General features: G+C 39.7%; 1 protein-coding gene across 10 annotated transcripts in view; it reads left to right on the top strand.

Moving 5' to 3' along the window:
• The first annotated feature begins 5,632 nt into the window (after positions 1-5,632).
• The window catches only part of CC2D2B (coiled-coil and C2 domain containing 2B), a 95,079-nt gene continuing 74,688 nt past the window's right edge, over positions 5,633-26,023 (top strand). For 5 of the 10 annotated variants that reach the window (XM_047824824.1, XM_047824829.1, XM_047824830.1 and 2 more), the window contains exons 1-7: positions 5,735-5,849; positions 9,700-9,764; positions 13,690-13,755; positions 18,854-18,937; positions 22,434-22,632; positions 22,939-23,075; positions 23,177-23,305. In XM_047824824.1, the coding sequence (XP_047680780.1) occupies positions 5,735-5,849; positions 9,700-9,764; positions 13,690-13,755; positions 18,854-18,937; positions 22,434-22,632; positions 22,939-23,075; positions 23,177-23,305 (795 nt within the window). Of the gene's footprint in view, positions 5,891-5,995; positions 6,281-9,699; positions 9,765-13,689; positions 13,756-18,853; positions 18,938-22,433; positions 22,633-22,938; positions 23,076-23,176; positions 23,306-26,023 lie in introns of those variants that run through there. The other 5 variants (XM_047824822.1, XM_047824825.1, XM_047824826.1 and 2 more) reach the window with 5 other exon arrangements.

A 26,023-nucleotide genomic window follows, 5' to 3' on the forward strand; every position in this document is an offset into this window, starting at 1 on the left:
AACCACAGTTTACATTAGCCAGGTGAATATGAATAGGTGAATTACACACCAATAAAGCTGTTATTTAAAAATTAATTCAAAATACTCCCTTCCACTAGAATGAGCAATTAATAATTACATGTGTGAAAACGTCTACTGTTACTTCCATAATGTCAAACATATGCTGGAAACTTACAATTCACATATTTTTATGAAGAAAAGCATAACATTAAGTAAACATGGATCACATCAGTCCCAATTCTTCTCCTTACATGATAAATAAGAAAATAATTTACATATTCCCTTTAAAAGTACTTTAAGGGGCGCCTGGGTGGCGCAGTCAGTTAAGCGTCCGACTTCAGCCAGGTCACGATCTCGCGGTCCGTGAGTTCGAGCCCCGCGTCAGGCTCTGGGCTGATGGCTCAGAGCCTGGAGCCTGTTTCCAATTCTGTGTCTCCCTCTCTCTCTGCCCCTCCCCCGTTCATGCTCTGTCTCTCTCTGTCCCAAAAATAAATAAACGTTGAAAAAAAAAATTAAAAAAAAAGAAAGTACTTTAAACACAATAAATTGTGTCCCAGGTAGAGGATGTCCAATTGGCATCACAGTGCTCCACCTGCAATGAAAATAACAATTATAATAAAAATAGTTTAATAACTCAAGATGATAAAGAAATTATTCTTTAATAAATAGGGCCTAATTTGTTGGTTAGTTGCTTTCTGAGTGCTATCATGTATGAAATTTTAATTTACTGCTTCCTCCCTCAAAAAGAAAACACAAAAATAATGGAAGGTTTTACATATGTACAGCACTTCTACAGTGAATAAGGTAGTATTCATTCCTGATATAAACTTTCAATACCCAAAACAATATTTTGTCTTTGTTTTTCTTGGATAATAGGTAAAAGAAGGAAAATAGTTTATGAATTTTACATCATCATCACTGATTTATACTAAGTGGTAATATGTATTAAATGTAGGAATAATCAAAGTAAAACATGAAAACCTACAGTGTTTTAGTAAGCAGGAAACAAAGTCACTTCTTCAACATTATTTTGGAGATGTCTTGTTTTAATTTCTGATTAATCTTGAATTAAGAAGTACAGTTCAGGGGCGCCTGGGTGGCGCAGTCGGTTAAGCGTCCGACTTCAGCCAGGTCACGATCTCGCGGTCCGCGGGTTCGAGCCCCGCGTCGGGCTCTGGGCTGATGGCTCAGAGCCTGGAGCCTGTTTCCGATTCTGTGTCTGCCTCTCTCTCTGCCCCTCCCCCATTCATGCTCTGTCTCTCTCTGTCCCAAAAATAAATAAACATTGAAAAAAAAAATTAAAAAAAAAAGAAGTACAGTTCATTGGGGCGCCTGGGTGGCTCAGTCGGTTGAGTGTCTGACTTTGGCTCAGGTCATGATCTCGCGGTCTGTGGATTCAAGCCCCACATCGGGCTCTGGGCTGACAGCTCAGAGCCTGAAGCCTGCTTCAGATTCTGTGTCTCCCTCTCTCTCTGCCCCTCCCCCGCTCATGCTCTGTCTCTCTCTCTCTCTCTGTCAAAAATAAATAAACATTAAAAAAAATTTTTTAAAAAGAAATACAGTTCATTAACTTTAAACATCTTTATAACTTTTTATGAAAAACAAAGTAAAGAAATTGGTATTAAAAATAATTGTCATCTAATGATGTCCTGTTATTTTTTATGAATTCTAATTTTAACACATGAGTATTTCTTAAAATGAGCATTTTAATGCCCTGCTTACTTCTCCAGCTTCATTGCTGTTCCATTTTTCCTTCCCCAGTCTGTCTTCACCTGGTTTCCTTTCCTTAGTCCTCCCAATGTTCCATGCTGTTCCTTCTGCCCCTTCTCCCATGTCACCCCTTCAGTCATGCTCAGCTTGCAGCTCCTATATCAGTTCTCAGGAAAGTGTCTATCATCCATCCACCTATTCTCTTTAGACATACCTTTTACCTTCCTTCCTGGCACTTAACAGAGTTTGTAACTACACACATGATTATGTGAATTTTTTTTCTGACAAATCGTGGTTTCTCTCTTGACCATTAACTCTGTGAGAGTGACCATGTCTGTCTTTCTTCATAGTACAGTGCCTGCCATACCACAGATACTCCATAAACATTAAATTAATATTGAATAAGTTTGGCTTCATAAAATCACTACCTAATGTACTGATTAGATGTGATTAACAGCTGACTTATCATTAGGAATAATGACTGTCAGAGGTAGGAGCATGACATTCAAATGCTGAAAGAAAAATTCTAGCCAACCAAGAAGTCTATATCTAGCAAAACTATCCTTCAAAAAGGAATGATTACTATGTTCCAGTAGTCCTTTGCTTTGCAAAAACAGAAATTTGATTTTGATAATTTATCTAGAATTGAAAAATACAGTTTCTCAAGTTTTTAAATACAATCCAAATGGCACCAAAACCCAACAAAGCAATGATGTTGGATTAGGCTTCTTTCTCTTTAAAAATTAGAAAATAATTTCTATCAAAAGTAAATAAAAGGCCTCATCTCTAAATAAAAGGCCTCATTTTTAAGTAACTCATTAACTCTTAGATTTTTGCTTGTGACATTTCTAGAAGATCATTTCTTTGATGGAATTCTTCATTGTGGAATAAGATACCCATGAATAGTTATGACATTTATTCTTTCCTCGATAGCATAACTCCACCATTATGAATGATATTCAATTATGACCATGATAATTCTATAAACATGTTCATCTTTGGTTTTGACATCCAGTTGGAAGCTGTTCTTTTAGCATTAACTATACAAGGAAACCATATGAAAGGAATTTTAGATCATCTGCTAATACTGCAAACATTACTATAACATGCACTTTTTTCAATTCATTTATTTCCACAACTAATGTTTCCACAATAACATAAATGATGGAATCGAAATAAACTGGTGCTTCATTTGAATTATCTAGTCAGCTACTTTTTTAAAAAAAGTGAGTCTATATACATTCCCAATTTTTGCTTCTGGAATGCAATACTTTTGGGTTTCTGGTTTTCAGACAGATAAAATTTTATTGAGCTCCTAAAGAAGGCAGAAATCTTTAGCGTACACTATACAAAAAAAAAAAAAACTTGCTTACAGAATTCTTGGACACATTGTAAGATAAAAGGCAATTACCATTGCAAAATTAAACAATTTAAAAAAAGGTAGAGACTATATGGAGAAAAACTATAGTGTTCTTAGCACTACTAACAGATCAAGAAGTTGTTAAACTGTCAATCATCCAAGCTATGTGAATGGATGAAAATACTAATTTAAGATTATAGAGGCAGGGACAGAAGGATGTTATAGACAATGTCTACTAGAAAAATCTTTCCACCTATTCAAATACTACTCTGTTGTCAATTTCATTTTTTTTCAGGGACTTCTCCCCCCCCCCTCCTCCCTCACCCCCCCCCCCCCCCCCCCCCCCCCCCCCCCGGCATACACAGCTATAGCTGTCCTTCTCATGGTGGACCCTCTGGTTTTGTGACAGCTCTGAAAAATGGGCAAATGAGTGGAGGAAGACATAGTATAGGACTGAGAATCACAATTATTTTGAATATGAATGTAGTGGCTTGAGATGGAAAAATCCTCAGTGTGATTACTTTGTCACAACATGTATAAAACCTATCAGGGCTCTTACAGCGATGCACAGAATTTTACTTGGAAAAGAGACTGGATGCAAAGTATAATCACCAGGAGTTGCTGTTATAACAGAGGGCAGTTTCTCAAAGAAAAAAATAAGGCAGAGAGTTTAATTAAATTGTATTCTAATTGGATTAAATAAACAGCACATTTCTGAAAAACTCATGTTAAAATATTCTATAATTCGGGGCGCCTGGGTGGCTCAGTCGGTTGAGCGGCCGACTTCAGCTCAGGTCACAATCTCACGGTCCGTGAGTTCGAGCCCCGCGTCGGGCTCTGGGCTGATGGCTCAGAGCCTGTAGCCTGCTTCCCATTCTGTGTCTCCCTCTCTCTCTGCCCCTCCCCCGTTCATGCTCTGTCTCTGTCTCAAAAATAAAAGGTTAAAAAATTTTTTAATAAAAATAAAAAAAATATTCTATAATTTAAAAGGGCAATTGTACATTTTTAAATTGTTTTCTAAATCTATCCCAATTAGAGTATCTCTCATCTGTAGCCCTATATATTTCTTCTCTTTCTTAAAAAACAAAACAAAACAAAACAAAACAAAACAAAACAAAACAAAAAACTTTGGGAAGAGGGGTCACTGGAAGGTAAAAGTAAGTCTATACCTCCAGACAAGAAAACTGCTGTTTTAGAGTTACTGCTACTAGTTTGTTTAGAGGCTTTAGTTTACAAAGCACTTTCACTGTCACATTTCACCATAATCCCAGGTGGGAGGTAGGACACTGAAAACTATGATCACCCAGGCTGTTCAGATGCTAAAACTACACCTCACCAAGTGAAGGGCCTCTAAGCATATTTAAGTGGAGTCATCTTATGAGGTTCATAATAGGGCAGGTAACCACCCTTTTTGACAAAACAGTCCTTCACAGCACCGCCTCGCTGCACTCAATATGACGTTTTATTCTGGAAACAAGTAATATAATAAACTTCAGTTCTTTCCTCCCATTTGCCCTTTACAGCTGGAGTTACAAATTCAAATGCCAGGCAGGCTGACATACCTAAGTAAGACATGTCCCAAATAAAGATATGATTTAAAAAAAAAAATCAACGAAACTAAGTCTTGGTGCTGCGGAGGCTACAGGGGGATGGGACACTTGGACTGAAGAACCGGAGAGGCTTACTCTTCACAGGGAAGACCCTGCAAATCACGGACTATTGCCATGTACAGATCTGGTTTCCTACGTCTGATTTTTCAAGAAATCTCGATTTTCATGTGAAGTTCCTGATAATGACAGCGACTTAACAAAATTAAAATAAAATAAAAATAACTTAAGTACTTTGGAAGTGAGATTGGGACTACTAAACTGAGATATCTGCTAGACCAATACTATTTCCCTTTAAACCTGAAAATAAGTCTGATATATATATGTATATAAATGTGTGTGTATGTATATATATATATATATATACACATACATACACGTGTGTGTGTGTGTGTGTATGTATATATATATATATATATATATATATATATATATATATATATGTATTTTCTTTTTAATCCCCCTAAACTACAAACTGTCCAGTATTAGATCTCAAATCCTACACTGCCTCCTTTTAGCCTGTTGTATATTCAGGCCAATATACTTCATAACACTTAGGTGTAGTTATAATACATCTCAGTAAATACACGCTATCAGCGCCCCCATCTGCGCCAACCGCCGCGCACACCGGCGGGAGGCCACTCGACGCACGTTGACTTTGGACAAGCGGTCTCGCGCGCACGTCCCCCAGGACTCCGGTTGTCGCTGCGGACCCGTGCGCGCCGGGAAGCTCGCGGCAGGTACTCACCCGTTGGGGATACGGTTCTTCACCATGACGAGAGAAGTTCGGGGCTCCCACGCGCCAGAACAACCAGCTCTTAGGCTTCTTCCAGAACAGACCCTCGGGCAGCTGCGGCCACCGGGGCGCGCACTCAGCCCGCAGGTGATCAAAGCCGGCGTTCCTGCAGGAGGAACTATAAGCCAGGGCAGGAGTGACAGACTCCGACGCCTCAATTCGAGTCACAAGCCCAGGCTGCGCGTGAACAGACGTAGCGCACCGAAAACTCCCGAAGACTCCCGAAGGCGCACGCTCTACCCCTCACGAGCCGCATCGCGCATGCTCCTTGACCGCCTTGACTTCAGTGCCCGAGGAGCGAGCGCTGGGCAGGCGGGCGCGGTGGTCCGGATCCTTGCTGGGCGGTTGGTGACCTTCCCAGAGTCCGCAATAAATGGTGCGTCCTCGTAACATAACAAGAGTGCACTCTCCATCCAGGTGAATGTCATACTGCCTGTTAAAGCCCCCTGGACCCCACTATCTTGTCTGTTGGAGTCCTGCTCTGTGGGCAAAACCAGCGGCGGCCCCCAGTAACCAGAGACCCGCACAGGCCGCTAGAAACTTGTAGTCCCCAGAACCTGGCCGACCTGTCAATCATGCCCTTTGGGAATTGAGAGGGTTGAGAAACACTCCCATTTTCCAGCATTCGGGAGTCGAGCTTGATTTGCAGCAAATCCAAGACCATGTTATTTATTGTCTACTGTGTGCTGAACATCTTGTTAGGATTGGTGGCGGACGGATGAGTTCGTACCCCAGCTCTCATCCTCACGTTATGGTAGGCAGAAAGCTGAACTTGCAAAGTAGGATGTAAGAAGAAAAAGTGCAATCGTAAGTGCTCTTCAAGGTCACAGAAGGGTCAGAGTAACAATTTCCTGGAAGATGCGGGGTTTGAATTAGGCTTTGAGACGTGAAATGCTCTAGATTAGAGGAAAACTGCAAAAATCAAAGGATGGATGTGGCAGAGAGTGGCAAGAAGAGTGGTCAGGCTATAGTGGAAGGTGTATGTTGGAGAGTGGGAAGCAGGGCTTAGCTGGGGAGGCAGACCAAGTGGTCTTTTCGCCTCACTTTCAGAAAGGCCCTCGTTTTGACTTTCTCTCGGACTGAAACTCAAAGCACAGGCACTGCGATATGTTGTCAGTTTTAAATAAAAGACAACATCACAGGACTTACCTGTGTCCAGTTTCTGGACCTACTATTGCTCTATGAATTAGTACATTTTTTATAAATCCTGTAATTAACTTGGGAGTAGCAAAATTACATTACTGTGTGTGTGTGTGTGTGTGTGTTATAAACTTTCAAAATATGCCATAGTTTTTGTAACCTGTTTTGGCATTATTCAGTTTTTATGTGCCTGAAGACTCAAGGGAAGTGAACCCAAATCTTTCTTGACTTACAGGAGCAGCTTATGATGATTTGGGGGCTTAGTCCTGTGCAGTGGATGATTCCATTTTGATGCCTTTCCAAGACTTCTATATGAATTCACAGAAAATCTTTGTTAGGCCACTTGTTCCTAGTTTTTTCTTTTAGAAAATAAGATTATAGTTAACTAAAAAGTATTTGTTTTCAAATTTGTCAGGTAATGAAACACCTGGAAGCCATGATGCTTGTGAAATAATGCTGTTATATTTAACCAGTTGTAGAATTTTTTGTTAAATTCCACCTTTTCCACATCTTAGTACCAGTATATTTGCCATATATTTAATAAATTTTGATGTTGGCAAAATGCTATCCATTACCTTAATTGTATCATAACTTTGAGTGAGGTTTTAAGTTTTTTGCATACCATCATAATGCAAATCGAAGAAGTCTGGGAAAGCATTATTTGAGAAACACTGCTATACGGGAGTTCAAAAAGGACTGATCAGACTCTGTGACAATCGATGAACTAAGAGATAAAATTGGATTTGAGACTGAATTCAGTTCCTCTAAAGAAGGAAGATGGATTAATACATTTGGAAAGATTTCCAAGAGCTGGGGGAAAACTAAAGGAAAAACAAACTTCTAGTTAGTTCATAATTAACCAAAGAAATACTAGATAACAGAATATGCATTTTGTGACTATTCCATATGCTAGAGTTTTTTTGTAATTTTATTCTGCTAACACTCCTGAAATCAAATGGCATGTGACAGAAGTAATCAAGGTGATTGAGTGTTAAATTTACACACAACATAAAATTTCACTTCAGGAATCACCTTGGTGATAAAGGTGTAACTGGATAAATTGGCAGAACACAGAGATTTCTAAATGCTAAGCAAGTGGCATTTATACACATAAATTGCCTTCTGTTTGCTCTGGATCAGAAAAGAGTGAATGAACTATTTGATTTTAATTCTCAGGTTTTGACTATGGACCTCCAGGTCATCTTATACAAAAAAAAAAAAGAAAAGCTAATCCTCAATTTCCTTACCCTTTAGAAAGAGCTTTAACTGCAAGAATTGTAAATTAGCAATAATCTTGAAGAGAAGATTGGGTTTAACTGTTGGAGCCAATTTTTTTTTAATATGAAATTTATTGTCAAATTGGTTTCCATACAGCACCCAATGCTCATCCCAACAGGTGCCCTCCTCAATGCCCATCACCCACCTTCCCCTCCCTCCCACCCCCATCAACCCTCAGATTGTTCTCAGTTTTTAAGTCTCTTATTGGAGGCAATTTTTTAATAAAGAGGAATGAATTGCCGTAAGAAGGTATGAGTCACAATTTTCCCTTAGGCAAATTTTCAAAAAGCAAATGCAGTTTTTTCCAGATCTTCAATTTTATGTAATATTTTGTCTATAATCATTTATTTATCTTATGGAATGATAAATGAACCAGGTTAGAAACATCACTAAGTCTGCAAAACAATATCTGGTTAAAAATTTCTCATATGATAAGTTTTTTATTTGATTTATTGTAATTTAACTATCTGTAGGATGTGTTGTCGCTAATGTTTCCCCAAGCTTAGCAGATAAAATTTACAGGTGTAGGCATTGGTAAGCCAGATATTGATTTTAAGTTCATTTTAGATGTTCTTGCAGAATGCAAAGTAAGTTAAAAATTGTTTTCCTGACATCATATTCCTGTTGTGCCTAATTTAGGTATATTGTTAGGAAGAATTTTAAAGATGCTTTAAAGAATCTTAAATCTATTTCCTAAATGTCTATTTACTGATTAAACAAAGAATTTTGCTAATTTAGACTTCTCTTCTGTTCTCTTCTATACAGTATTTTTATTTTTTTATTTTTATACAGTATTTTTAATCATCTTCTGGATGTCTCACCTGAATGTCCTATAAACATCCATTAGTAACACCCAAAAACTGAACTTATTGATTCCCTACTCCACCTTCATTCCTACATTGACAATACTTGAAATGATACTTCTTCTCAATGACTAAAACCAAACACCTAGAGTCCTTGATTCTCCCTCACTTTGTCCTATGTTTAATTGCTCATGAGATTTTGTGACTTATACCTTTTAAATGAATCTTTCTCCACCCTCCATTCCCACTTCCATTTTTTTTAGAGAGAGAGAGACTAAGAGAGAGAGAGAGAGAGAGAGAGAGAGAGAGAGAATCCCAAGCAGGCTCCATGCTCAGCAAGGGGCCCAACGTGGGGCTCTATCCCAAGATGGTGAGATCCAGACCTGAGCCAAAATCAAGAGTCAGACTCTTACCTGACTGAGCCACCCAGGAGCCCCACCCACGTCTATTTTTGATCCAGATCTCTCGTATCTCTCACCTCCACTATTATAATGGCCTCTTAACCAATCTCCCTGCCTCTGGTGAATATCTCCATGTTTAATCAGATATTTTTTCTCACTAAAGTTTTATAGTTTGGGAGGGTTCCCACATATTTTAATTGAAGTTATTCCTAGGTATTATGAAAATGTTTTTGTATTGCTATTATGAAAGTGTTTTTTTCTGTCATATTAATATATAGGGAAGCTATTAACTTTTATATACATGATCTTATATTCTGCCACTTAACTTTCTAATTGTGTCTAAACTTTTTGATTGAGTGTCCTGGGTTTTCTACATATAAAAACCTATCCTCTACAAACAATGATAACTTTGTCTTCTCTTTTCAATAGTTATACCTCTTCTTTTACATGTCTTATTACATTAACCAGCATTTTTACTGCATATTAAAAGTGATGGCATATTTCTTTGTTTAGTTTCTAGTTAAATTTAAGTAGCATACTTTTAAATATCACATCATACTTTCAGTAATATATCATCCTTAAGACTATTTTCTTATTTATTTAGAAAGTAGAAATGAAAGAACCATCATGAAAAAGATCTCAAAGAGGAGAGAAGATACGGAAAAAAAGGTAAGGGATTGATGGAGTTTATAAGGATCTTGATTATACTAATAGCCCAATTATAAATGTAGGATAATCCTGAACAATGTGATATATTTGGTTCTATATTCAAGTCATATAGTTCATGTGGAGACCACTTTCAGGCAAATAGGCTTGAGCAATGAAACACAGACAGGCCCATCAGGCCACCGGCCTCAAAATATCCAGAGGCCTTAACTGAAGGGCTACTTACAACCAGGCACAGTTACCAAAAAAGGGGGAATTCCATTTATTGCCACACCTCTTCACCTTCCCTCTTTAAAAACAGCCCCCTCCCACTGCCTCATGGCAGACAGTCTCTCCTCTACTGTCTTGTGCGCCGCCTCCTTGTGGGGAGTCAGTAAATTTCTAGCTCCTTTGTTCTGCCCCAGGTGAATTCTTTCACCTTCTGCATCATTGGCTTTTTCCGGATGGTCACCCCACATTTGGGGTCCCTTATCCAATTGAGAGACACCATAGTTCGTATGTTAAAAAAATAATAAACTTAAGAATGAATTGTACTCTTTGGTCGGTTAATTGTACAATAGTATTAGAGGTGAAGTATTTATTTGTTTATTTATTTATTCTCTTATATAAATGCTAATTCAATTACCTGTTTTCTCAGCCAGCAGTCCATTGCTGCTGTGCTCAAAAAAAAAAGTTTTCTTTTTTTAGGTGGTGGATTAAACATATATAGGACCAATATCTACATGTCTTTTGGAGTAACTTCAGCTAAGATTCCTGTTTTATCCCTGCCTTCTAGTGGGAAGTTACAGAGAAATATGCAGAACCCTGAAATGCTGGATGAGTTTATTAGGAATTAAAGGGAGACCTCTATCAGTCACTTGCTAGGGTTGATATTCCATCCCACCTTGAAGGATTGCTGTTCCTTGGTCAAGAGTAGAATTAGGTATTTTTAATTGTGTTGAGGAAGATACTAAAGGTTTAATAAAAACAGAACATCTTAGTTTATGTTGGCCTCATTCAGTAGTTCTTTAAAAAAAATTTTTTTTAATGTTTATTTTTGAGAGAGAGACAGAGAGAGACAGAGTGCAAGCAGGGGAGGGGCAGAGAGAGAGGGAGACCCAGAATCCCAAACAGGCTCCAGGCTCTGAGGCTTCAGCCAGAGCCTGAAGCGGTGCTCGAATTCACAAACTGTGAGATCATGACCTGAGCCAAAGTCAGACGCTTAGCCAAAGTCAGACACTTAACCGACTGAGCCACGCAAGCACCCCTCAATAGTTCTTAAGTGTGGTCCAGGAAGCACTGGTAGATTTTGAAGTTCTTTCAGAAACTCTGTAGATGAGGCTCTTACTGTGATAACGTCTTTTATTTTAGTTGTAATTTAAGGAGTCTTTTGCCATTGTATTTCTTAAACTTGAAATGAAAAACAAACTCATAATCTATCTTGTCCTAAAAAAAGACTTAACATTGCTAGTATGGTGTAACTGCAGAATATTAAGGCCTAAAAAACTGTAAAAGAAATAAAAGCTCATTTGAATATATTGAGTTTTTGATAATGGTAAGATATTCAGTCAGAAAAACCAGTAGGCAGCTAGAAATATGGTATTCAGGATAGCAGTCAAGATTGGACAGAGATTTGGGAAGCCCTGGGAATGCGTGCGCACACTCTCCGAGGCCTTGGAATATGCCCACGTTTAAGCTATGAAGAGAAGTGTGACCATTGAAGAATACACGGGATAAGGCGCCAGAGAGGTAGAAGAGTGGAGAACAGTGACATACAAAGTTTTCAGAAAATAAAGGGGCCCAACATCATCAGATGCTATAGAGTAATCAAAGAATAGCTAACACTGATAGTGTTGGGTTTCAAAGTATTTTCATATGTCTGATCTTATTTGACCCTCCTAAAAGATATGTGAAGTTGGCAATACGTGAACACTAAGAACTTACCCATTGGATTTTATCATTAAAACGTCCTTTTGGATATTACAGAGAGCAGTTTCTTAATTTAAGATCCACCATATTTAAAGAGCTCATGTCAGTTGATAAAAAGGTGAAATTTAAGAAAACAGGCAAAGAATAAGACTTGGCATACTAAAGGTGATGACTTTCAAAGGGCTGATGACCACATGAAAAGATAAAACAAAAAGATGCCAGGTAACCCCCCACCTCAACTTCTTTGCAGATGTCAGAAGATAACAGTGCAGAAGAAAATATAGACAAGCATCTCCAAAAAGCTTCTCAATAAGTATACCACCACTCTGATACTGTTGGTTTGTGTTTTTTAAAGATGTACATCTACATCTAATTCTCGGGTTTCAGCTGGGAACCCAAGTTTCTTAAGAGATGGGCTCAAACAGAAACGAAACTACCTGGATAATGCAAGATGGGCATAAGAAAATACATAGTAAATATGTGTAATAAAGCCAAGTTATGTTTTCTAACCCTTTTCACAAACGTGGAGAAGCCACTAGTGCTTGAGACTGTGTTAGACCGTAAAGATACATAGATACAGAACCTGCTTCGGGAAGGTGTAGAGCTCAGGGAGAAACACAGATAAATATGGTTGAACCCTGGGTCATCCATCCATCAAACATTTATTGAGCACCAACTTGGTGGCATCTGCCGTTCTAAGTTCTGGGAGTAGAGTATAAAACCAACCAGCAATTTTTAAATTTACCAAGGGATACTGCAGTAAGATTCTCATGACATACAGTGATTTAGCTTTATACTTAGCCTTTATTTCCACCAGCCTCTGTGCAACCTTTGAGTACTCAAAGGAGAAGAAAAAGACAAATGCTAGGTCGAATAACCAATAGGCCCTCCATTTTCTAAGGTACATAGGACAGCACAACCCCTGTCCTTCTCAGGCCAACTGGTGGATTGTCGGGTGGATAAGCAGAAAATTACACATGGGTTGGAGTGCACACAACACTGGAATCTTCTTTATACCCTATGTTTCATATCCCTAAGAGCTGGCAGAAGTGGGGGGTTGGTAGTATTATATTGACTTTACAGAACCGACATTAGTAGTTAAAATGGGTACCTAGAAACTTATCTCTCTTCCTTTCAGATTCCTTTTTCTCCAGTTTAATCAGATTGAAATAACCTTGCTTTGTTATTTGTATATTCTGCGGGACAGTTTGTATAGAATATGACTATTCTCATGCTTATCTGAGCTTGCTTTTTTTTTTTTTCTTTTTTTGCCTGACTACAAAGAAAAACTCTAGCCGATAGCTGATACAGGAGCTAGGGGAAAAGTCACAAAAAGAAACAAAATTCCATCCTGTTTTTAGTCCAGATTGAGAAAGAGGGAAGGGACAACAGCCATGGTCTTAGGTTCTGAGCTCACATGGGGCAATGACCGAGTCTTCATAATTGTCATAATCTTTAGAAATACATGCAATTTAGCTATTTAGTAAGTACTTTTGCCACTATTGCTATTTAATTATGTTATAAGAAAGTGTTATGAACTCTATGTTATTATGTTGACTTCTTGGTAGATTTAGATGCAGAAGAAAATCAAAACATAATAGAAATGTTGAGAGGCAAAGTAAGAGAAAAACTAAAAAATGTTCAGGTAATGCTTCTTTTTTCTTTCCTATTTTCAGATTTACTGTTTACTGCAAATATGCATCATAATAGACTTTTCTTTGTCAAAAAAGAGTGAAAATTCAGCCTTAATATATAGCTCCTTAAATACCAACATCTTCAAGTTCTTTTCCATGCTTTTTTTCTTCAAACCTAAAGCCAAGAAAAGTTGAGTTGGTCATGCTAGATGACATCTCAAGGGAAAACATGTATGTGCTTGTTAAAAGAAAAAAAAATGAAAAAATAAGAAAAACATTGAGAAAATTTGATTTTTATCCCTTTGGACAAAAGACTTATGAGCACAATTGTGGCCGTACTTGTGAAGATTAACTTTTCCATTACACTTATTTATGTTGTGTTTCAGATTAACCAAGGCGAAAACTCTTTAACTCACCTACTCATTGATGATAAGATATCTCAATGGCCTAAGGTAAATAAATTTTCTTACACTTTTTTTTAATTTGAGAGAGAAAGAGAGAGTGCAAGCAGGGAAGAGGGGCAGAGGGAGGGAGGGAGAGAGAGAGAGAAAGGGAGAGAGAGAGAGAGAGAGAGAGAGAGAGAGAGAGAGAGAGAGATTGAATCTTGAGCAGGCTCCATGCTCAGAGTGGAGCCAGATGCTGGGTTCAATCCCACAATCCTGGGATCATGACCTGAGCTGAAATCAAGAGACAGACACGCAACCAACTGAGCCACCCAGGTGCTCTGTTTTTACTTTTTTTTTTTAATTTAAATTCCAATTAGTTAACATACAGTGTAGTATTGGTTTCAGGAGTAGAACCCAGTGATTCATCGCTTCCATATAACACCCAGTGCTCATCCCAACAAGTGACCTCCTTAATGCCCATCATCCATTTATCCCATCCCCACCACCTCCCTTCCAGCAACTTTCAGTTTGTTCTTTGTATTTAAGAGTCTCTTATGGTTTGCCTCCCTCTGTTTTTAATCTTATTTTCCTTCCCTTCCCCTATGTTCATCTGTTTTGTTTCTTAAATTCCACATATGAGTAAAATCATGATACTTGTCTTTCTCTGACTGACTTATTTCACTTAGCATAATACATTCTACTTCCATCCACATTGTTGCAAATAGCAAGATTTCATTCTGTTTGATTGACCAGTAATACTCAATTGTATATATATACCACATCCTTCTTTAAAAAAATTTTTTTTAATGTTTATTTATTTTTGAGAAAGAGAGAGACAGAGTGTGAGCTGGGGAGGGGCAGAGAGAGAGGGAGACACAGAATCTGAAGCAGGCTCCAGGCTCTCAGCTGTCAGCACAGAGCCCAACGCAGGGCTCGAACCCACGAACTGTGAGATCATGACCTGAGCCAAAGTCAGACGCTTAACTGACTGAGCCACCCAGGCGCCCCATACCACATCTTCTTCATCCATTCATCAGTTGATGGACATTTGGGCTCTTTCCATAATTTGGCTATTGTTGATAGCACTGCTGTAAACGTTAGGGTGCATGTGCCCCTTCGAATCAGCATTTTTGTATCCTTTGGATAAATTCCTAATAGTGCAATTGCTAGGTCATAGGGTAGTTCTATTTTTAATTTTTTTGAGGAAACTTCATACTGTTTTGCAGACTGGCTGCACCGGTTTGCATTTCCACCAACAGTGTAAGAGTGTTCCCCTTTCTCCGCATCCTCACGGACATCTGCTGCTGCTTGAGTTGTTAATTTTAGGCATTCTGACACCTGTGAGATGTTACTCATTGTGATTTTGAGTTGTATTTCCCTGATAATGAATGATGTTGAGCATTTTTTCATGTGTCTGTTAGCCATCTGGATGTCTTCTTTGGAAAAGTGTGTATTCATGTCTTTTGCCCATTTTTTCACTGGATTATTTGTTCTTTGGGTGTTGAGTTTGATAAATTCTTTATAGATTTTTGATACTAACCCTTTAACCAATATGTCATTTGCAAATGCTTTCTCCCATTCCATCAGTTACCTTTTAGTTTTGCTGATTGTTTCCTTTGCTGTGCAAACTTTTTATCTTGATGAGATCTCAATAGTTCATTTTTGCTTTGTTTCCCTTGCCTCTGGATATATGTCTAATAAGAATTTGCTGCGGCTGAGGTCCAAGAGGTTGTTGTTGCCTGTTTTCTCCTCTAGGATTTTGATGGCTTCCTGTCCCACAGCTAGGTCTTTCATCCATTTTGAGTTTATTTTTGTCTGTGGTGTAAGAAAGTGGTCCAGGTTCATTCTTCTGCATGTCACTGTCCACTTTTCCCAGCACCATTTGCTGAAGAGACTGTCTTTTTTTTCCATTGGATATTCTTTCCTGCTGTGTCAAAGATTAGTTGGCCATATGTTTGTGGGTCCATTTCTTGGTTCCCTATTCTGTTCCATTGATGTATGTGTTTTTGTGCAAGTACCATCCTGTCTTGATGATTACAGCTTTGTAATACAGCTTGAAGTCTAGAATTGTGATACCTCCAGCTTTGCTTTTCTTTTTCAACATTATTTGGGCTATTTGGAGTCTTTTCAGGTTCCATACAAATTTCAGAATTGCTTTTTCTAGCTCTGTGAAGAATGCTGGTGTTGGGGCGCCTGAGTGGCTCAGTCAGTTAAGTGTCCAACTTTGGCTCAGGTCATGATCTCATGGTTCATTATTTGAGCCCCGTGTTGGGCTCTTAGCTGATAGCGCAGCACCTGCTTCAGATCTTCTCTCTCCCTCTCTTTGCCCCTCCCCTGCTCCCTCTCACTCTCTCTCTCTCTCAAAAATAAATAAATGCTAAAAAAAATGCTGATGTTATTTTGATAGGAATTGCAGTGAACACGTAGATTGCTTTGGGTAGTATAGACATTTTAACAATATTTGTTCTTCCAATCCATGGAGTGATTCTCTATTACTTCTTCAATTTCTTTCGTAAGTTTGTATAGTTTTCAGCATACAGATCTTTTACCTCTTTGGTTAGGTTTATTCCTAGGTATCTTAGGATACCTTCTATCCTGACTTTCTTGAGGGTTTTTATCAAGAAAGAATGCTGTATTTTGTCAAATGCTCAAAACCCAAAGTCTTAAAGGACCTGACACCACGTGGATCCATTCCCCTCCTCCAGAGTAGAGCTTCTCCACACGGTGTCTGACACCCTCTGTCCCTGAAAAACAGCTCCCCGCCTGCACAGTGCACAGAATCTATGGAGTAGCACTGCTAAAAGTAGCAAAGGTTATATCCCCCTGGATGCACCTTTGTGACCTGTTGATGAAAGGTCTTTGGCTGGCACCCTTAGGGTCTTTTGTCCTTGGGGAGGCAATAAACCCTCTTCCAAAAGTACTCCAGGAAAGGGAATGTTCTCTCACAATGCGCCCCAGAGATCTGTGTACCACACTATGCCCTCAGGGGATAGCTCCCTCCTCCCCAGGAGCACATGTCACCGCTCTGCTCCAGAGAAAGTTGCACACTTCCAAAACCTCAGAGTTTGAGCTCCAATTGAAGTTTGTGGAAAAAAAAAAAAAACCCTGTGGAAAACAAACACACTGACAGACAGACAAACAACCCTGTGGAACTCAGCACTTTTTGCTCCCCAGTCTGTGATCCAGAGAGGTTTTCCTTTTGTGAGAAATTGATGCCACACTTTCTCAATCTCTCTCTCTTTCTCTCCCTTTGGTCTCTCCATGGAAAAGGTTCCCTCCCCTCCGTGGCGCCACTGTTTTTCTCTCCCCCAATTCGCTTCCATGCACCTCACACCTACCACGCTGTCTCCCTCCAACTGTGGAGATCCTTCTGCCAGTGGGCAGGTCGATTTCCTAGGTGTTCCAAGTGATCTGACCACAATACAGCTGTGTTTGAGGCACAAGGAAAGTCCAGGGTCCCCCATCTTAACCCCTCCCTCTTTACACTTTTTAAAACAGCTTTATTGAGATATACTTTATGTTGCAAAAATTCACTCATTTTAAGTGTATGACTTAACGATTTTTAGTTAACTTACAGAATTATGCATTCAAAGGAGGAGAAATTGGCTTCTAAGGCTCTCCATACCAACCACTAGATAGAAATATCTGCTCAGGAAGTTGAGGATTTTAGCAAGTGGTTTTGCAATGAGCAGAGATGAAGGGAAGTAAAGTGTATACTGACAATTTAGATATGCAGCATTGTTGCAGGGTGAATTTTTTATTTTTTATTTTAAAGTTTATTTATTTATTTTGATGGGGGAGAGAGAGATAGAGAGAGAGAATCCCAAGCAGGCTTTGCGCTGTCAGCACAGAGCCTGAATGTGGGGCTCAGTCTCATGAACCGTGAGATCATGACCTGAGCTGAAATCAAGAGTCTGATGCTGAACTGACTGAGCCACCCAGGAGCCCCAGGGTGAATAACTTTTAAAGTTAATGTGACAGTTGCATTGTAGATACGAACAAGGTATAAAGTAAGCTTTGTATTTTACATATTTTAAAATTAGTTGGCTTCTAGTAACTATGAGTTTTACTTTTTTTTTTTAACGTTTATTTAGTTTTGACAGAGAGAGAGAGAGAGAGAGAGAGAGAGAGAGAGAGATATCATGGGCAGCAGCGGGGGAGGGGAAAAGAGAGAGGGACAGAGGATCTGTAGCAGACTCTGTGCTGACAGCAGGGAGCCCAATGCAGGGCTCCACCTCATGACTACTGTGAGATCATGACCTGAGCCGAAGTGAAGTCAGATCCTTTAACTGACTGAGCCACCCAGGCGCCCCTGAGTTTTATTTTTTATTATGGAATTAATTCCTCTCCCAAATCTCCCTACAAACAGTTCCTTTTAGGGGCGCCTGGGTGGCGCAGTCGGTTGAGCGTCCGACTTCAGCCAGGTCACGATCTCGCGGTCCGGGAGTTCGAGCCCCGCGTCAGGCTCTGGGCTGATGGCTCAGAGCCTGGAGCCTGTTTCCGATTCTGTGTCTCCCTCTTTCTCTGCCCCTCCCCCGTTCATGCTCTGTCTCTCTCTGTCCCAAAAATAAATAAACGTTGAAAAAAAAAATTTAAAAAAAAAAACAACAAACAGTTCCTTTTAATATGTGTGTGAGAAAGAAATGGTGATTTACATTTAAAAGATTCAGACTTGACAGTATTGAAAAATGAGAGCTTATTTATCAGCAAACTTATAACTAAGAATATGCCCCTTTTAATACTTTGAACTACCTATAGCCGTAAAGGCTGTAGATGCCCTGCGGTGGTACTCGTGTGTTAGCACATCAGAGCACCCAAAAACTGGGAGAAAAAAGAGTTTGCCCTGTGCCTTCATTTTGGTCAAACTGTAAGGTAATACTCTTAGTATTAGTACTCTTAGTAGTATTCCTACTCTTAGTAGTGAAGAGATAGTTGGGAAGCAGAAGAATTGGGCTCTACATCATTCTGTTTCTTATTGCAGTTACCAGAACCTTCAAAACCAAAACCAAAAAACGTAATGAACCAAACAGACTCTTGGTGCTCCTTGCTCACGACTAAGACAATAATTAGTGTTTACCACATTACACAAAAGTTTTTCTTCCACTTAGAAGCAGAAAAAAGTATTTCCACCCTGAATACCGCTTCACCATTGTTTAATCCACAGACTGAAGTCTCATTCGATGAAGGCCTTTGGTTTTTCATGCCTCGTGGTGACGAAGGCTCCGATTCAGGCCGGTGTTCAGAGCAGGTTGGATTTGTTCCCCTTCCTCTTGTGCCTCAGGACAATGAACTCTTTATTAAAGGCATAGAATGAAATGCTTGGATGGGAGATGAAATTTTTATTACTGAGTCACCTTCTTCTCTTTTAATTAAGAATACGTTCTGGGGCGCCTGGGTGGCGCAGTCGGTTATGCGTCCGACTTCAGCCAGGTCACGATCTCGCGGTCTGTGAGTTCGAGCCCCGCGTCAGGCTCTGGGCTGATGGCTCGGAGCCTGGAGCCTGTTTCCGATTCTGTGTCTCTCTCTCTCTCTCTGCCCCTCACCCATTCATGCTCTGTCTCTCTCTGTCCCAAAAATAAATTAAAAAAATGTTGAAAAAAAAAAAAAGAATATGTTCAAAATAATAATTCTAAACATTGATTGAGTGCTTACTGGATGCCCAATGCTGTACTGAATTTTTAATATGGACCATATCATCCAATCCTCATCCTAATCGTGTGAGGCAGGTGTTACTATAATCTCTACTTTATAGGCAAGGAAGCTCAGGCACAGAGGGTTAAACATCAATAGAGCTGGAAGCACCGGCTTTCCCTCCAAAACCCGTGTTTTCTTTTTCTTTTGTTGTTCCTGTCCTTCTCTCCAAGTGTCCCACGCTGTTCTCCATGATCTCCATTACTCTCCGTGGATAACTGATTCTCCCTCCCTCCCGGTCTGATCCAGGACTCTTCTAATTTGTAGCAGTTCTTCCACTTCTCTCCAAACTCCTCAGCCTCCTGTTACTCCCTGGTGGTCCTCTCCTCCGGTACCAGTTAGTCTCACGAGTCTTTCCCCATCTCCTGAGTGTCCATCCCCCCGCCGCTGTCCCTGCCTGCTTCTGTTCTACCCTTTCTCTAACTCCTCTCTGCCTTCAGTCTCTGCACAGTTTCCTTGGTCCTCTCCCCCAGCACTACTGGACCCAGTGTCTCTTGACACCCCTCAGCTGTTTTCTAATCCCTCAGGCTTCAGGAGTCCCTCTTGGGCACCCATTTGCATTCTGATGTACTTCCCTTTCCCTTCCACCCCCGTTTCTCTGCATCCTGCCCCGGTCCTTTCGGTCCTTCTTTGTTACTGTTGTTTTTTCTACAATAAAAAGAGCTTTATCTTTTAAAAGTTTAAAGAAAGTATGTACAGTATTTTTAAAAATTCAGAAAACATGTGGAAGAAACTGAAAATCACAGGAAATCCCACTGCTCTGAGATAAACCACTATCATTTTTCACATCTTTCTCTATTCTTATGCCCATACTTGCACGGACATGGGCTTTTATATGAATAGAATCATATTTGTAAATGGCCATTCCATTTTCCAGTTGCTCGGCTGAACCTTGGTGTCATCCTTGGATCCTCTTTTATGGATATGGGTATTCTTTTATTTTCCCAGAAAAATTCATTCTTTAACCCGTACTATGAGACTCTGGGAGGTCAGATGACTTGGCGGAGCATGTACATGTTTGAAACTCATTTATTCAACACTCATTAGAACATTCATTGAGTGCCTAATGTGTTACAGGAAGAAGATAAATAAACAAATGACAATATACCTCACATCCAATTCATCACAAATCCCTATTGGTTCTACCTTCAAAGTATCCTAGAATCTGACCCACTTTTCACCACCCCCACTGGTACAACCCTAGTCTAAGCCACCATAACCTCTCATCTGGATCATTGTCAGTGTCACCCTCTGTTTTCACTATTACCTCAACAGGCTATTTTCCGTGTCATACAGTGGGCAGAGTGATCCTGTTAAGATCTAAGACCATGCTTTCGCTTACACCTTCTAATGGTTTCCTATGTCACTCAAAACAAAACCTCAAGTCCTCCAAGGCCTATGTGACCTGGCCCCCTTGGTACCTCTCTGACCTCATTGCTCACTTCTCTGCCCTTCTCCCACCCAACTCCAGACAGATTGGCCTCCTTCTTATTCCTCACAGCATGCTCCTGCCTCAAGGACTTCTACCTTTGATTTGTGTAGGAAGATTTTCCCTTATCCTCATGCTCTCTCTCTCTCACTACCTTTGGGTCTCTGTTCAAGTGACACATAATCTAAGATACTGTGTCTGACAACTCTGTCTAGTACCCCCACCCACCTGGCCTGGTATTCTCTAACCCCTTATCTTGCTTTTCTGTTTCTCAACATACTTGTCACCACCCAACCTATATCCCTTATCTATTTGTTTATTTTCTTCCTGAAACGTATTAGGCACTCAGTGAATGGTCCAACGTATGCTGAATAAGTTTCAAACATGTGCATGCTCTGCCAAGTCATTTGACGTCCTGGAGTCTCACAATATGGGTTAAAGAATGAGCTTTTCTGAGAAAACAAAAGAAAGGCCAGCCAGCAGAGTATACCAGGGTCAGGTGCTCTGGTTATGGCTGCTTTCCTTCTTGGAGGGCAGGCAGGAGAGCAATTAGGTCAGTGAGGCAGACCAGCTACTTGGACTTCAGTGAGTCCGGGTTTAGGATTATTTAAATTTTTTTCAATGTTTATTTATTTATCTTTTTTTGAGAGTAAGAGGCAGAGCACGAGTGGGGGAGGGGCAGAGAGAGAGAGGGAGACACAGAATCCAAAGCAGGCTCCAGGCACTGAGATTTCAACACAGAGCCTGACCTGGCACTCAATCTCATGAACCGTGAGATCATGACCTGAGCCAAAGTCAGATGCTTAACCAACTGAGCCACCCAGGTGCTCCTAGGTCTGGATTGTTGAGAGGAGCTGTCTGGAGAAGCCATTGCCCTGATGACTTCCTTGTCACAAAGAGAAGAAAGCCACTGTTTTGTTGGGGATTGAGTTTCTTCCTGCTGGGAGAAAGGGGAGTCCTGGTCCCAAATATATTGTCTGGACAGCCCAAAGTGAGGTCCAAGGTTATTTTCAGACAGTTCTGCCTATCACACCACAATCAGCAAGACATGTTCCTGTGACATGGGGGGCGGGGGGAGTCAGGATATCTCTTTTCTACCACACCATACTCAAGTGTATCCATCTACACTTATGCATGGAAAGTTAGGTGGATGCTTCTGACCTCATACTCCCTGTCACATAACACCTAACAGCACAGACCCTGCTCTGCTGTGATCTGGTCACCTTCCTGAATGGTGAAAAAAAAATGCAATTTAAGACTGCATGGCCTGATGTCTCTGGACTTTGCCCTACAACTGAATTCTCAGTGGTTGAAATATCATAATCCAGTATCTCAGGACATTCTCCATGAGAGAGGAAGGGCTTGAATTATAGTTCTATTCCAGTAATCTTTCATTGTGAACTGCAAAGAAGGGATAGAGAAAAATCATACTGCATATTGTTAAGCCTTAAATGAGTTCCTCTATGTTCAATGAAATTTTATTATAACAGTTTCAGCTCGAACTTGAACTAGGTGGCATGGATCAGAAAGACAATTCACAGCAAGGTCCCAATACATCTCATTTATCTATGTATTAATCTTGGGGACAACACATTTACTTATTTTTCTTCTCGGTATTCAACAGAGATCAGTAAATGACAGCTATCCCAAACACTTTTCACTTGATGATAATTTACAAAATTTTGCTGAAGACCAAGGTGAAGATTTTATGCAGGAAGTCATTTTTCCAGATTTACTTGAAGTAAAAGCTGCTGAATATGAAGTTGATCAAGAACAAATCAGAAAACAACAGGCAAACATTTTTGTGCCAAGTAATTCTCCAGGTAAAATTCCTTACAATGAAATATTTAAGTCATGAATGAATCATATGGTAGAATAATAGCTTTTTGTATGCTGGATAGATACAAACTACCAGGCTAAAACTAGAGCAAGTTTTCTGTATTTGTTCCTCATGTCTTCTCGGACTTTAAGGAAACTGGTTAAAAGAGCTCATTCATTGTATGTATACATTTAGACTTCCTGCTAGACTTTAGTGGTAGGGGATATGATAATTACCTTTTGCTTCTTGTTTAGTCAATACCAGTTTAGGATTTTGGACTTTAGAGTAATATCAAGGTTTTGTTATGAAGTGGCCAACGAGCGTAAACTGCCAAAAGATATGATGCCACGCATTTTAGAAGATGAAGGATTCTATATTCAGAGAAAACCAGAAATCCATAAAAAGACCTGCAACAAAATGGAAAATCGCCTACTTACCGTAGAAGAGGCAAGTACGCCAGCTACCAAGTTACATCACTCATTCAGAGCATGTGACGTTTGTTTTTAGCGAAATATCTTATTACTCTGTTTCTTGAATATTTTTGATAGGGGAAGAGTTGGTTTGAAGAAAGTGGAGAAATTATGTCATTACCTTCACCCATCAGACAATCGTGGAATTTCAGGCTAAACACAAGCAAGGGATCTTTAAATCCAGCACTAAAGACCATATACAGAAAGGTAACCGGCAAGTTTATTTGTAATGATGGTTAAAAGAATTCTTGTGATATCAATGATAACTTATGTCTTTGTGGTGTTAATTCACCCTTTATTGATATTAGTAAATCTAATGATAAATGGCAAAACTATGATGAAATGTAAAATAGTCATGAAAATTATGTTTTTGAGGAATATTCAGTGATGTGGAGGAAATGCTCAAAATAAAATGCCAAGTGACAAAAAAGCAGAATGCAAAGTTATATGTGATCCTAATTTTATAAGAATAAAGAATAAATGAATCAATGAATGACTAAGTGTATACATACATGTGTAGATAGATTAAAAGTGGAAAAATATATCAAAGTTAATAATTATCTCTTGTAGGGCATAGGATTATTTTTGCTTTATTTCTCTGTTCTAAATTTTAAAAATGAATATATATTATAGTCAAAGAAACAAATTTTATATGTATTCCAAGACATTGTGAAAATTAGCAGTCCATTAACCTAAGAGAAGAAATACTTAGACAGAAATAGTTACATTTAAAAATTGGTTTGGGGCACCTGGGTAGCTCAGTTGGTTAAGCTTCCAACTTCAGTTCAGGTCATGGTCTCACAGTTAGTGAGTTCAAGCCCCACATCAGGCTCTGTGCTGTCAGCGCAAAGCCTGCTTGGGATACTCTATCTCCCTCTGTCACTGATCCTTCCCCACAGGCATGCGCATACACTCTCTCTCTCAAAAATAAATAAACATAATGGGGCACCTGGGTGGCGCAGTCGGTTAAGCGTCCGACTTCAGCCAGGTCACGATCTCGCGGTCCGTGAGTTCGAGCCCCGCGTCGGGCTCTGTGCTGACAGCTCAGAGCCTGGAGCCTGTTTCCGATTCTGTGTCTCCCTCTCTCTCTGCGCCTCCCCCGTTCATGCTCTGTCTCTCTCTGTCCCAAAAATAAATAAACGTTGGAAAAAAAATTTTTTTTAAATAAATAAATAAATAAATAAACATAAAAAAATTGGCCCGAAAAATTTAAATCAGAACTGTTTACAAGACTCAGTTGCCCATTCACTTGCCTTAACTATTCCATATATAAGAGATTTGGCTATAAGTAGATACAAAGTGGAAATAATACTAAAAATACTTACAGGATGTTGTTCTTTACTCCCTCTGTTGCTTTGCTCTTTTTTTTTTTTAATGTTTATTTATTTATTTGAAGGGAGAGAAGGAGAGAGAGAATCCCATGCAGTATCTGTGCAGGGTTTGAACTCACAGATGGGAAGATCATGACGTGAGCTGAAGTTGGACCCCTAACTGACTGAGCCATCCAGGCGCCCCTAAATTATTTTTTATTTTTAATTCTTTCTGTCACTTTCCGTCTGTCACCTGATTTCTCTATTTTTCTAATTCTGATTTATGTTCTTTAATGTCATACAATTTTTCTCAATACTTTTCGTTCATTTGGAAGTACATTTCTATTTTTATCTGTTTCTGGATGTCTTTCTGTTGTACTTTGTCAGTGGGGATAGTATTTTACTGTTTATTCATTATTCTTATTTCTATAGATTTAATCTTGAGCCTTTTTTCTACTACTCATTTTATATTAAATTAGTTTTCCTGAACTTTTAGAGAAAAGGCTTGGCTTTCCTAGAAAGCTTTTTCTAATAATGTCACAGAACTCTATTGTTCTTGTGTAGGGTTAAAAAAATATAGTGGCTGGATTTCTGAAATTTCTTGGCTGTGTTTCTCTTCCTAGATATTTTTCTGTACCTTCTCTTTCTGTAATCTCTGTGATCCCCGGCCTTTTCTTTTTTTTTTTTTTTCTTTTTTTAATTTTTTTTTTTCAACGTTTATTTATTTTTGGGACAGAGAGAGACAGAGGATGAACGGGGGAGGGGCAGAGAGAGAGGGAGACACAGAATCGGAAACAGGCTCCAGGCTCTGAGCCATCAGCCCAGAGCCCGACGCGGGGCTCGAACTCACGGACCGTGAGATCGTGACCTGGCTGAAGTCGGACGCTTAACCGACTGCGCCACCCAGGCGCCCCGATCCCCGGCCTTTTCAATTTGTGTTCCACTCCTAGCAATTTCTCTTTAGTATGAAGACTTGTCCTAAAACTTCTTAGGAAGTAGGTGCCTCTAAGGCCCTGTAGTCCTTAGCAAAACCCCTTGCACTCACCCACAGTTGGAGTAGATAAAACCTCTTCTAACTTTACCTGCTGTTTCCGAGTTGGGATGCTGTACTTTCTGGTGAATATCTGTTGGCCCTTTGGGGTTCTCCTGCCGTCAGGGCCTTCAGTGGCTTCATTGCGCCTCTCTTCCACACAATCACCAATACCATGCAGGTCTTTTTACTGTCAGTGGTTTGTCTCCATCCACTTATATTTTGGGTTTCACGGAGGATTCTTGAGATCTAGTTTTGTTATGGATCTTGTCCATGGATTTTGAGCTTTGCTATCTAGTTTCTCTGCCTGTTTTATTTATTTTTATTATTTTTAAAAAAATTTTTAATGTTTATTTAAACATTAAACATGAGAGAGAGAGAGAGAGAGAGAGAGAGAGAGCACAAGCAGGGGAGGGGCAGAGAGAAAGGCAGACACAGAATCTGAAGCAGGCTCCAGGCTCTGAGCTGTCAGCACAGAACCTGACTCATGGCTTGAAGCCACGAACTGTGAGATCATGACCTGGGCTGAAGTTAGATGCTTAACTAACTGAGCCACCCAGACATCCGTCTCTGCCTGTTTTAAAG

The sequence above is a fragment of the Prionailurus viverrinus genome, chromosome D2, assembly GCF_022837055.1.
Source record: "Prionailurus viverrinus isolate Anna chromosome D2, UM_Priviv_1.0, whole genome shotgun sequence".
NCBI classification, from domain to species: domain Eukaryota; kingdom Metazoa; phylum Chordata; class Mammalia; order Carnivora; family Felidae; genus Prionailurus; species Prionailurus viverrinus.